Source organism: Felis catus, chromosome B2 (assembly GCF_018350175.1).
Source record: "Felis catus isolate Fca126 chromosome B2, F.catus_Fca126_mat1.0, whole genome shotgun sequence".
Lineage (NCBI taxonomy): Eukaryota > Metazoa > Chordata > Mammalia > Carnivora > Felidae > Felis > Felis catus.
The window spans coordinates 1,333,921-1,346,588 of NC_058372.1; the positions used below are offsets into that span (position 1 = coordinate 1,333,921).

Genomic DNA, 12,668 nt, shown 5'->3' on the forward strand with positions numbered 1-12,668 from the left:
TCCCCTTCATCATTCATTTTTTGTTACCTAAGGAAAGAATCACATACTTCCCAAAATTGTAAGAAAATGCTCCAAGAATCACAGGGACACATGAAAAAGAAACAGAAGCCAGTTTAAAAGGACTACCACTGTTCAACTCTGTGACAGTTGGGCATTAAAAGAAACTATACTAATGAACTGAGATAAGTAAAAATCCACAAGTTCATAGTGATGTAAATATATACATATAAATGTAAATTTTATATATATAAATTATTAGTGGAAAAGTAAAAGTTATTCCTGTCAGTAGGGTTCTAATAATATGTATAGAAAGAATGGTAGAGTTTAAAAAGGTAAATATATGCTAAAAACTAGTGAATGAAATATGATGAGAACCAGGATATTTACATGCTCTAAAATACCTCCCCACTAATTACCTATTAATTACAAAATGAAGAAGAGTAAACTTCACAAGAGAAAAATGTGGTGGATGGACATTGCCATAAACAAGATTAGTCAATATTAACAACACCAGTGTTGAGACAAACCAACATTGTGCACCTACTGACATGATACTCTGAGAAGGACATGTCACTCAGTGACATTCCTGCCAAAACAGCACAGCCTGATTCCAGCAATGAAGACACATGAGAGAAACTCAAATTGAGACAAGCTGGACAAAATAGCTGTCCTGTACTCTTCAAAAATATTCTGTTAAATGAAGACAAATAAAGGTTGAGGAACTGGTCCAGACTAAAAGAGACCAAAGAGACACGTTATCTAAGTGGGAGGCTGGACTGAGAAAACATAGCTACTAATAGCATATTTGAGAGTATTGGAAAAATATGATTATCCACTACAAATTAGATAATAATATTGTATTCATATTACATTTTCTGTTTTGTCAACCCTGCTGTGTTATGTAAAATAAAGTCCCTGTTCTTAGGAAATAAACATCAAGCTAAAGGATAAAGGGACATGATGTCTCTTACTTAGTCTCCAGTGGCCAGAAAAAGAGATGATGATAGACAGGTAGGTAGTTAGGTAGCTAGGAAGGTCCATCTGTAGAGGGATAGAAAACCTCTTTCTAGGAACAATATAAACTACTGCTGGATCTGTAAAGGGTTAGTGGTGGTTCTTTGTATCACTTTTGCAACTTGTCTGTAAATTTGAATTTCCACCAGAATAAAAAATTTCACAAATATGAAATAAAACATTTTCCACTTTATATTTTATCCAACTATTTGCCATGTTAAAGAAACATAGCTTCTTAACTATCAAATTCTCATTTATCCCAGGGTGATATCTGGGTAAACAGTAATTGGAAACTTCCTCACATAACTACTGAAGAAAATTTCCATGGAACAAATCATCTCTTCTTGATTAATAGCTTGAGTTTTCTTTTCAACATATTCAGGCTTTTTTCCATTAATTAGATTATTTAAAAACCAGAATAATTGTAACCTCAATAATATCTCTTGGGCAAAAAGTCATGATGAACAATATCAAATTTATTACTGATTTCAAAATGTTTTCTGCAGCCCTGCCTTATTCACTGGGTTCCAAGACCACCAGTGGATGCCTGAAACCAAGGTTAGTACTGAACCCTATATATACTATAGTTTTCTTATAAACACATGCCTATTATAAAGTTTAACTTATGAATTTAGGCACAGTAAGAAATTAACAACAGTAATAAATAGAACAATTATAACAATATATTATAGTGAGTTATAGGACTGTGGTATCTCTCCCAAATATCTGATTGTACTCACTCTTCTTCTCCTTGTGATTCTGTAAGATAACGAAATACCCACCTGATCAGATGAAGTGACAAGAATGACCCAGGCATGGGACCTAATGTTGGACTGCCACTGACCTTCTGATGAAGCCTCAGGAGGATCATATGCTTCTGTAAGCCATGGTTGATCACACGGTCACTGAAACTACAGAAAGTGTTACCTCAGATAAGGGGCTACTGTACACAGGATAAAAATCTGGAGCTTTAGTTAAATATTCTTGTAGGAAGACCGTTCTCTTCTGATGGTTTAGTTGCACTCAGAGCATGTTTCTAAACTGAAAACTAGGATATAAATTGAAATACAAAAAAGAAAGATGGACACACAGCAACTTACAGATACTCATGGTATGAACACTGCTGGAAACCTTAGTGTTTTTTTAATTTTTTAATGTTTATTCATATTTTGAGAGACAGAAAGAGATCACAAGCAGGGGTGGGGAAGAGAGAGAGAGGGAGACACAGAATCTAAAGCAGGTTCCAGGCTCTGGGCTGTCAGCACACAGCCTGATGTGGGGTTCAAACTCACAAACCACAAGATCATGACCTGAGCCTAACTCGGATGCTTAACCAACTGAGCCACCCAGGTGCCCCAGAAATCTTAGTTTTGATGAACATATCTGTGACATGGGCTGGGAAGAAAGTGATAGAATGCCTCCCAGAGGATGTGTGAAAGGACTGAGTTTGAAAAGAAATTTTAGGAAAAGGAAGATACTAATTCGTTGAGAGACCAAAGGAGGAAGAGTGTGAGTATGGGGAGAAATAGAAAGTAACCTGATCATAGGGTGTAAAGCTGAATCTGTGTCTATCACAGGCCTGATAAAGGTGTTCACATGATTTCATTCTCTCCAGGATGATAACTGAGATAATATTTGAATTCTGAGCATAATTTATAATTTCCACATATATTTTTATTCTCCAACTTCAAGAAGAATGCCGAATATTTATTGAAACTCCTGAATGGCTATTTATCATTTAATATACTGTGCCTAGTGAGTCTTTCATTTCTTTTTTGTTAAAAAAAATTTTAAGAATTTTAATAAATAGTTATACCTCTTAGGTGATTCTTTATCTCTTGTGGGTTTTGAATCTGTCATGGGAGAGATTGATGCTACTACTGTCCTACAGTTAGTGTGACAGGGCTCTGTCTCATTCAGCTGTGTTGCATCTGTCCCCACCTTCCACAGCCAGGTCTCCCTCACAGTTCCTAAGAAACTACAGTGAAGGAAGGAAACCACAGAAGGAAACCGCAGCAGAGACACCTGTGGTTGCCTCTCATCTTTCTCACCTTCTACAAACACAACTCTTGAAAAAGATGTTACAGTGGCTACTTGATTGAGTTTCAGCAGGAAAGTTAGAAACAGTTTGCCCCAAGCCTGTAGGATTGACTCAACCTCATCACTCTTAATCATTAACTAGTTGTTACATGAAGCTAAGCCACTTTCTGCAGCTCAGAAACCATCCACGATAATCACACAAGTGCATTGCTTAAAAATAAATTCATTGTAAGTAAACAGAAGTTTAGTTCAAAGAATTACTAAACCATGGGAGAGAGTAACTATAAAGATGTAGAGAGCTGTAAAGGGTAACTTGGACCAAGGGACAGTATCCAAGAAAAGACACTTGGAAGGGGGGCTCCCTCTCCATGGCGAGGGTCAGACCTCACCAAAGAGGAGTGGCTTCAGCCCACTGGGTGAAGACATCTGCTTTGGCTGAAACAAACAACAGTAACAGACAGTAAATCACAAAGATCACTTCACATAAGAGTCACTGCCATTTGAGGGATGAAGGAAAAATCCTGAGATTCTTTTTTAATCTAGATTCTTTTTTAATCTAATTTTATCTTCCCTAGAATGGGAGATAATACATCATAAGATATATGATCTAAATACCATTGCTCCTTCTAATGCAGATATAAATTTCTCCTTCTTTACACAGTTACCTGAACAACTTGGTGCATTAGCTGAAAGTGCAGCAGTGAGGTGTCTGTCTGTTGCAAGGCTCGTCCTTAGCATTCTACAAAACTTAGAAAGGGGAAGGAGATGAGGGAAGAAAGGATACCAGACATGACTAGAGAAAAGGTAGGAACTCTATGGTTTAATTTTCTTCCTACTGGAAGGGACAGAAGTAAAGACTTTATCACTAGTTGCTTTGGTAGGCTGTAGAATGAAATATCTCCATTCTTTTTTTTTTTTTTTTTGAAAAATGGCACTATGGAGGAAAAGACATGAGTCGTTTTGCTTCTGCAAATCACTGGCCACCTTACTTTTTTTCTTATTTTAGTTTTTTTATGCTCTTACCTAGTGCTTAATTAGTACTTGTCCATCCTGAGTCTCTCCACATTCACTTCATCTATCTTCATGATCTACACCCTCTTTCCTGGTGGACCTATCTGACCTCTGGTTTTCATCTCTTGAAATTGCCAACATAGATGGATGCCCATACCATACATTCTAATCCTCTATATCATCTTAGGACAACAGAGTCTGGAAATTACTATGATTATCACTGCTACAAAAGAGAGTCCGTGTTTGCCCAAAAGATTTGGCTTTAGTTGAAAGGAGGACCTCATTAGAGCATACAGTGTATCAGGGGATGGACCCTTTTACTACAATAACTGGAGCCTTTATGGAAATAAAATAATCCTCTTGACAAGAGCCATTGGGAGGGTAAATCCCAGAGAGGCAATTAATGCCCTTCCAAGAGTTGTTCTGGTCAGAACAGTTTCTGAGGGATATCTTCCACATTATGCCACACTGTTGTACTAATCTAACAATGAATCTACGGACCAAACATCACTGACAAACATGCTTTAAGGTGTGTTGATAGGGAAAGGAATGGGTTTCCCTGAATTACCTGAAATTTCTTCCTCAATTCCACATCATACTAAGGGCCAAATATGAGGGATAACTTGTTAGAGGTATTCCAATTTGGGGAAGGAAAGGAAGTATGAAACATTTTTAAATGTAATACATAAAGACTATACAAACATTATATGATGAGTTTATAAATTAATGAACACTTTTGCATTTTACATTGTTTCTCCCTAATATATTCCATTTGTACCAAAGAAAATCTTGGTATGAAAATCATATCATAAGATTACATTTAAAAAATAGCAATTTTAGGGGCTCCTGGGTGGCGCAGTCAGTTAAGCGTCCGACTTCAGCCAGGTCACGATCTCGCGGTCCGTGAGTTCGAGCCCCGCCTCAGGCTCTGGGCTGATGGCTCAGAGCCTGGAGCCTGTTTCCGATTCTGTGTCTCCCTCTCTCTCTGCCCCTCCCCCGTTCATGCTCTGTCTGTCCCAAAAATAAATAAACATTGAAAAAAATTTTTTTAAAAAAATAGCAATTTTAAGGGCATCCGGGTGGTTCAGTTGGTTAAGCATCTGACTTCAGCTCAGATTATGATTTCACAGTTTGTGGGTTCAAGCTCCAGGTCGGGCTCTGTGCTGACAGCTCAGAGCCTGGAGCCTGCTTCGGATTCTGTGTCTCCATCTCTCTCTTCCCCATCCCCTCTCAAACTGTCTCTCTCTCTCTCTCTCTGAAAAAAAATAGCAGTTTTTAGAGACCAATCAGATATTTCCTTCTCTATTTTAAAAGAGCACCAGAAAATAATCTTTGTGTTTCAGAGGTCTTGATTATCATAAGAACTCAATAACAAAAACATATAAACATTGTCCACAGGGCTTAATATATAATTTGCCAATACATGTTTGCTCCTACTACCATTATAGTGAATTTTAATTTAAACTGATATTTTAACAATTATACATTATTTCTTTGTTATTCTTTATTTTATATATTAAAAACACTAAAAATAAAACACTGACATTCTTACAACTCACAATCATCAACTATTACTTTTATCATATTTATTTCTAACATTTTTACACATAAAATATCACAAATAGTCTATGTACACTTTAACTACCTTTTTCTGACTGGACACCTAACCCAAAGATAACCACTATCATGAGCTTGGTGTGTATAATTTCAGTTCACCTTAATATATATGAAATATTATTCAAATAAATATTTACATTTAAATGTTGATGTTATTAAATACTTCTATATTTATAGGGTGTTTCCTACTTTATTGGGGGACAATTTAACCAGTGATACAGTACTAGCAGAATTAGCTCAGTCACCAAAATCTGAGGAATGTCTAACCACCTGGGCTGTAGAAGATTATACCAAGCTCCAATATTCTTCATGCTCAGTCTCCAGATTTGTACGATAATTTTTTTGCCTTTGCCAATCTATTGGGTGCTATCCGATGTTAACGATTTTATATGCAATATTATGAACTTGTTGGGACAATATGGATGGCATTAAATGATCTAATTACAGCAAAGTCTTTCTAAAGGAACAGATGTCAACTTTTGTTTTTCCTCCAACACACTTCAGAGATGAAGGATACTGGAAGTGTGTGGATTTCAGAGTAACTTCTGGCAGAAATATGGACTCTGACTCCATACTCAGACTCAAAGGTAAGAAACCAATGCAAAACATTTTAGTTATAAAATCATATGGTTAGGAGGAGTTCAGATGGCAGAGAAGTAGGGGGACTTGACTTTCATTATTCCTCAAAAACAAATGTATTGAGGTCAGATCACTAGGAACACCCAGGAAATCAATCTGCAGAGTGGAAGAAGGATCTCCACAGTCGGAGGGAGGCAGCATGGTAGTTGCCAGGTGCATGGACCACGCAGCAGTGGGACTGTTTTTCTGGGACAAAGGACATCAAACATAACATGGAGAGGCTCTACCCAGGAGGAGGGGAGTGGTTTCACGTCGTGCCTGGTCTTTTAAGGTTTTGAGTTTTGAATCCCAGCCATGTACCAAAGAAAAAAATACAGGAGAGTCATGGCACAGGGCAAGCTGACTACCCTTGCTATTCTGTGAGGGCTTCCTGAACAGTGGGGGGTGTGAGATCCCCTGTCCAGGGATGAGAAATAGGTGGAAGACACCATCCCCCTCAACACTAACATGTGAGACTTCCTACAACAGCACAGTGGCCCGCAGTGGAAGCAGGACCCTCTTACACCTAACCCCACCCCGCCACTTGATAAACACTTCTGTACTGGGACAAGAACGACTCTGAACCAGTGTAGCAGGCCTCTCTTCCAGACCAGCAAAGACAACACTGCATATGCACAAGAAATAGAGTGCATCAAAACGTCACCTGCAATTATGACAGAAATAGGACCAGGCTTCCATTTTTTTTCTTTCTTTTTTTTTCTTTTGAAATCAGGCTCATAGTTTGTTTGTTTCAATGTTTTTGTTTGTTTGTTTTTCCTTTCCTTTTCTCTTTTTTTTCTGGAGAGACTTATTTTTTTCCTTTTCTTTTTATTATTTTTTCCTTTATTTTCTTTCTTTTTCTTGAGAATCAGGCTTACAGTTTTTTGATTGTCTGGGTTTTTTATTCCTTTTCCTCTCTCTCTCTCTCTCTCTCTCTCTCCCTCCCTCCCTCCCTCCCTCCCTCTCTTCTGCATTAGGTTTTTAAAATCCTTTTTCAGGGTTATTTTAACCAACTATCAAAGCACACTTAGTTAATGGTCCAAACACTCCCCATTGCCATCAAGAAGGACCTCTTCAGAGGAATGACCAGTGAGAAAGAGCAGCCAAAACACAAGAGAAGAGTGCACACAGCATACACCAGAAACACTTCCTACACTTCCGGGTCCTGAACAGGATATATATAACCCTAACCCTAACCCTTTTTAATATAGCATTACTCTCAGGTGCAGAAAACATAACAAACTTTCAAAACAAGTGAAAGATAGAAACCTAGCCAAAATGTCAACACAGAGGAATTGCCCCTAAAAGAAAAGTCAAGAAGAAAACACAGCTGGGGACTTTCTCAAAACAGATATAAGCAATATATCTGAACAACAATTTAGAACAGTAGTCATAAGAACACTAGTGAGGCTTGAAACAAGCATAGGAGACATCAGAGAAACCTTTTCTACATAGATAAAAGACTTAAACCTAGTCAGGCTGAAATAAAAAATGGTATAACTGATATTTAAAACCAACTAGATATAGTCACACTGAAGACTGAAGAAGCAGAGGAGAGAATAAGTTATAGAAGACAAAATTATGGAAAATAAGGATGCTGAGAAGGAGAGGTAAAGTAAACTGATAGATCATGAAGGGAGACTTAGGGAACTCAGGGAATGCATCAAGGGAAAGAATTTCTGTATCAGAGGAGTCCCAGAAGAAGAATCATGTGAAAAGGGGGCATAAGGTTTATGGAACAAATTTTAGCTGAGAACTCGTGGACCTGAGTAAGGAAACAGGCACTCAACTCCCAAAAGGCACAGAGAAGTCCCTTCAAAATCAACAAAAACAGGTCAACACCATGACACATCATAGTAAAGCTTGCAAAATACAAGCATAGAGAATTCTGAGAGCAGCTAAGCACAAAAGGTCCCTAACCTACAAGTGTAGGCACACAACGTTAACAGCATACCTGTCCATGAAACTTGTCAGGCTGGAGGGAGTGGCAGTAAATATTCAATGTGTTGAATGGTAAAAATATTTAGCCAAGAATTCTTTATCCAGCAAGGCTGTCATTCAGAATAGAGGGAGAGGGGTGCATGGGTGACTCAGTCGGTTAAGTGTCTGACCGGCTCAGGTCATGATCTTACAATTTATGGGTTCGAGCTGCACATAAGGCTCAGAGCCTGGACCCCCTTCAGGTTCCGTATCTCTCTCTCTCATTCTTCCCCGCCCCCTCTCACTGTCTCTCTCTCTCTCTCTCTCTCTCTCTCTCTCTCTCTCTCTCTCTCTCAAAAATAAATAAACACAGGAGCCAAGATGGCAGAACAGCATGGAAGTTTTTGTTTTTGTTTTTGTTTTTTCCATCTCTCATCTCTGAAATGCAGCCAGATCAACACTGAACCATCTTGCACACCTAGAAAACTGATGAGAGCATTAACACAACACTCTGCACTACCTGAACCACAGAACTCAGCAGGTACATGGTGCAGAGAGGTGAATTGGGGAGAGAAAAGCCACAGAGGGCAGGGAGCTGTTTTTGCTTGCACAGAGAGGATGGAGATGGGGGGAGAGTATGGGAAAGCATCAACCCACCCACCCCCCACCAAAAGCGGCTGGAGAGAAAGTGGGAAAGTGGAAACAGCTGCAGGGACTGAACAAAAAAGGGAGAAAGGAGAAAGCAGAGGGTTTAAATTCCATTAAGACTCTATAAACAGTGGAGCAGAGTCTGAAACTCTGCAGCTCCATACCTGGTGGTGCTCTGGTGGAAAGGGTGAATCCCCAGGAACAGAGTGCAGCCTGGGGGTCTTTGGACCACACATGTAGAGGTGGTTCCCCTGCTGGGGGGACATTAGGTAGAGACTGTGCAGCCACCCAGTGCCAGTGGATCCCAGAGAACAATCACATTAGCTGGTGCTGGAACAAGATCCTTAAGGGGGATGTCAGGTGCCAGATGTGTGTTGTGATTTTCCATAATCTCTGAAGCACTGCTACTACATGATCCTGCGAACATTTTCTGGGGCAGGCTGGCACCCAGCCGCAGTCTCTGGGCATTGGCAGCAGCACGGTCTCACAAACATTCCTGAGGGTGGGCCAGCACCCAGGCATTGCTCAGTGAGCCCCTCCCCCAGAGGGTCTGAGGGGATCCAAGCTGCAGTTCCTCAGAAGTGAGGGGTTGGGAAACACAGCAACATCTGAAGGTAAAATTCAGGAGGGAGGTGTGGCCTGGCAACCTGATGGCTTGGTCACAGACATTGTAGAAGCCGGGAGCGGATGGAAGCTGGAGATAAAGGAGGGGTGCTTGATTGCTGCCCATGGAGAGCACAGAGTTCCAATACTACAGACTGGGTAGCTGGGTGATGCCATTTTCACCCCTCAGGAGCATGCGCATACATGCATACAGGTAACATAACAATCTACCCCAGTAAGCTAAGCAGTGCCATCTAGTGGAGAACAGAGCCTTTACACTAAATCCTGCACAATTGGGCCAACAGCCCTATTGAGGAACACAAGACTCTCCACCTGCTTAGTTTATGGACTATAAAGTGCTTCATAGTTTGGCTTTTACAAGAAATCAGATGTAATTTGAATGGTATTTCACTCTATTCACTGGTAATTTTATTCAATTTTTACTTTCTTTTTCTTTTCTTACTCTTGAATACAGAAAGAAAAAATTTATTTTCATTTTCCATTTTTATTAAAAAGATTTTTCTTTAATATTTTTCTCCTATATTTTTTACTTTTTTTATAAATTTTTAAATGCCATTTTACCTTTATCATCTTCTTTTATTCTGTTCTATTGTATTCATTTTTTCAAATGTTCAAATATTTTCCTTTTTTTTCTTTTTTTCTTTTTTCCTTATTTTCTTTTCTTATCTTCACTTTTTCCTCTAATCTATCAAACTTCTTTCAACAACCAGACCAAAACACACCTAGGATTTATCAGGCTTTATTTGATTTTTTTGTGTGTGTTGTTTTCAATTTTTAATTTTAATTTTTTATTACTAATTCCTTTTCATCCTTCAAAATTACAAAACTAAGGAATTCACCCCAAAAGAAAGAACAGGAAAAAATTACACCCAGGGACTTAATCAACACAGATACAAGCAGGATGTCTGAACCAGAATTGAGAATGACAATAATAAGAATACTAGCTGGGGTTGAAAATAAATTAGAATCCTTTCCTGCAAATATAAAAGAAGTTAAACCTAGTTGGGATGAAATAAAAAATGTTATAACTGAGCTGCAGTCTCAAATGGCTGATACAGGGACAGGGATGCATGAGGCACAGTACTGAATCAGCGATATACAGGACAAACTTATGGAGAATAATGAAGCAGAGAAAAAGAGGGAGACTAATGCAAAAAAGCACGAAATAAAAATTAGAGGACTCAGTGACTCATTAAGAAGGAATAATATCAAGATCATAGGGGTCCTAGAAGATGAAGAGAGAGAAAAAAAGGTGTAGAAAATTTATGTGACAAAATCATAGTGGAAAACTTTCTTATACGGGGGAAAGATACAGACATAAAAATCCAGGAAGCAAAGAACTCCCATTAGATTCAACAAAAACTGATCAAAAACCTTGTTAGGAATATCAAAGTCAAATTCACAAAGTACACAGACAGGGAAAGAATCATGAAAGCAGCAAGCAAAAAAAAAGTCCTTGACCTACAAGGGAAGACAGATCAGGTTCACAGCAGACCTATCCACAGAAACTTGGCAGGTCAGAAAGGAGTGGCAGTATATATATCAAATGTACTGAATCAGGAAAATATGCAGCCAGCCAAGAATTCTTTATCCATCAAGGCTGTCATTCAAAATAGAAGGAGAGCTAAAATGTTTTGCAGACAAACAAAAATTAAAGTAGTTCATGACCACTAAACCAGCCCTGAAAGAAATTTTAGGAGGAGTCTCTGAGAGGAGAAAACTTGAAAAAAGAAAGACCATAAGTGACAAAGACTAGAAAGGACAAGAGAACACTAACAGAAACTCCAACTCTACAGACAACATAATGGCAATAAATTCATATCTTTCAGTACTCACTCTAAATGTCATTGTTCTAAATGCTTCAACCAAAAGACATAGGGTAACAGAGTGGATAATAAAACAAGATCCATCTACATGTTGTTTACAAGAGATCCATTTTTGACCAAAGACATCTTCAGATTGAAAACACAGAAATGGAAAACCATCTATCATGCCAATGGTCCCCAAAGGAAGCCGGAGTAGCTACACTTATATCAGACAATCTAGACATTGAAATAAAGACTGTAACAAGAGATGAAGAAGGGCATTATATCAAAATTAAGGGGTTTATGCACCAAGAAGACATAATAACTGTAAACATTTATGCTCCAAACATGGGACATCCACATATATAAATCAGTTAATCACAAACATAAAGAAACTCATTCATAATATTATCATAATAGTAGGGGGATTCAACACCCCACTTACAACAATGGACAGATCATCTAAACAGAAAATCAACAAGGAAACAATGGCTTTGAATGACACACTGGACCTGATGGACTTCACAGATATATTCAGAACATTTTATCCTAAAGCAGAATACACATTTTTCTCCAGTGCACATGGAATAGTCTCCAGAATAGATCACATACTGGAACACAAATCTGCCTTCAGCAAGTACAAAAATATCTAAATGACACCATGTGTATTTTTAGACCACAATGCTATGAAACTTGAAATCTGAAAAGAAAGAATTTGGAAGATAACCAATATTTGGAGACTAAAGAACATTCTACAAAAGAATGAATGGGCTCAGAAGTTAAAGAGGAAATTAATAAGTACATGGAAGCCAATGAAAATGATAACGCCACAGCCCAAAACCTCTGGGACACAGCAAAGGTGGTCATAAGAAGGAAGTATATAGCAATCCAGGCCTTCCTAAAGAAGGAAGAAAGGTTTCAGACACACAATCTAACCTTACATGTCAAAGAGTTGGAAAAAGAGGAGCAAATAAAACCCAAAATGAGAAGAAGACAGGAAATAATAAAGATTAGAGAAGAAACCAATGCTATCAAAACCAAAACAAAACAAAAAAACACACAAACAAAAACAGTAGAAGAGATCAATGAAACCAGAAGCTGCTTCTTTGGAAGAATTAACAAAATTGATAAACCTCTCACTGGTTTGATCAAAAAGAAAAAGGAAAGGACCCAAATAAATAAAATCAAGAATGAAAGAGAAGAGATCACAACCAACACTGCAGAAATATAAACTGGTTCAATATTGGCAAAACAACCAACATGATACACCACATTAAGAGAAGAAAGAATAAGAGCCACATGATCCTGCAAATAGATGCAGAAAAATCATTTGACAAGATACAGCATCCATTCTTGGTTTTTAAAAAAAAC

General features: G+C 38.2%; 1 protein-coding gene across 1 annotated transcript in view; it reads right to left on the reverse strand.

Moving 5' to 3' along the window:
* The window catches only part of LOC101086059 (olfactory receptor 2J3), a 47,490-nt gene that overhangs the window by 4,373 nt on the left and 30,449 nt on the right, over nucleotides 1–12,668 (reverse strand). Inside the window, 1 exon segment of the mRNA XM_045057032.1 lies at nucleotides 1–1,925. Coding sequence (XP_044912967.1) covers nucleotides 1–17 — 17 coding nt within the window. The 5' untranslated portion in view covers nucleotides 18–1,925.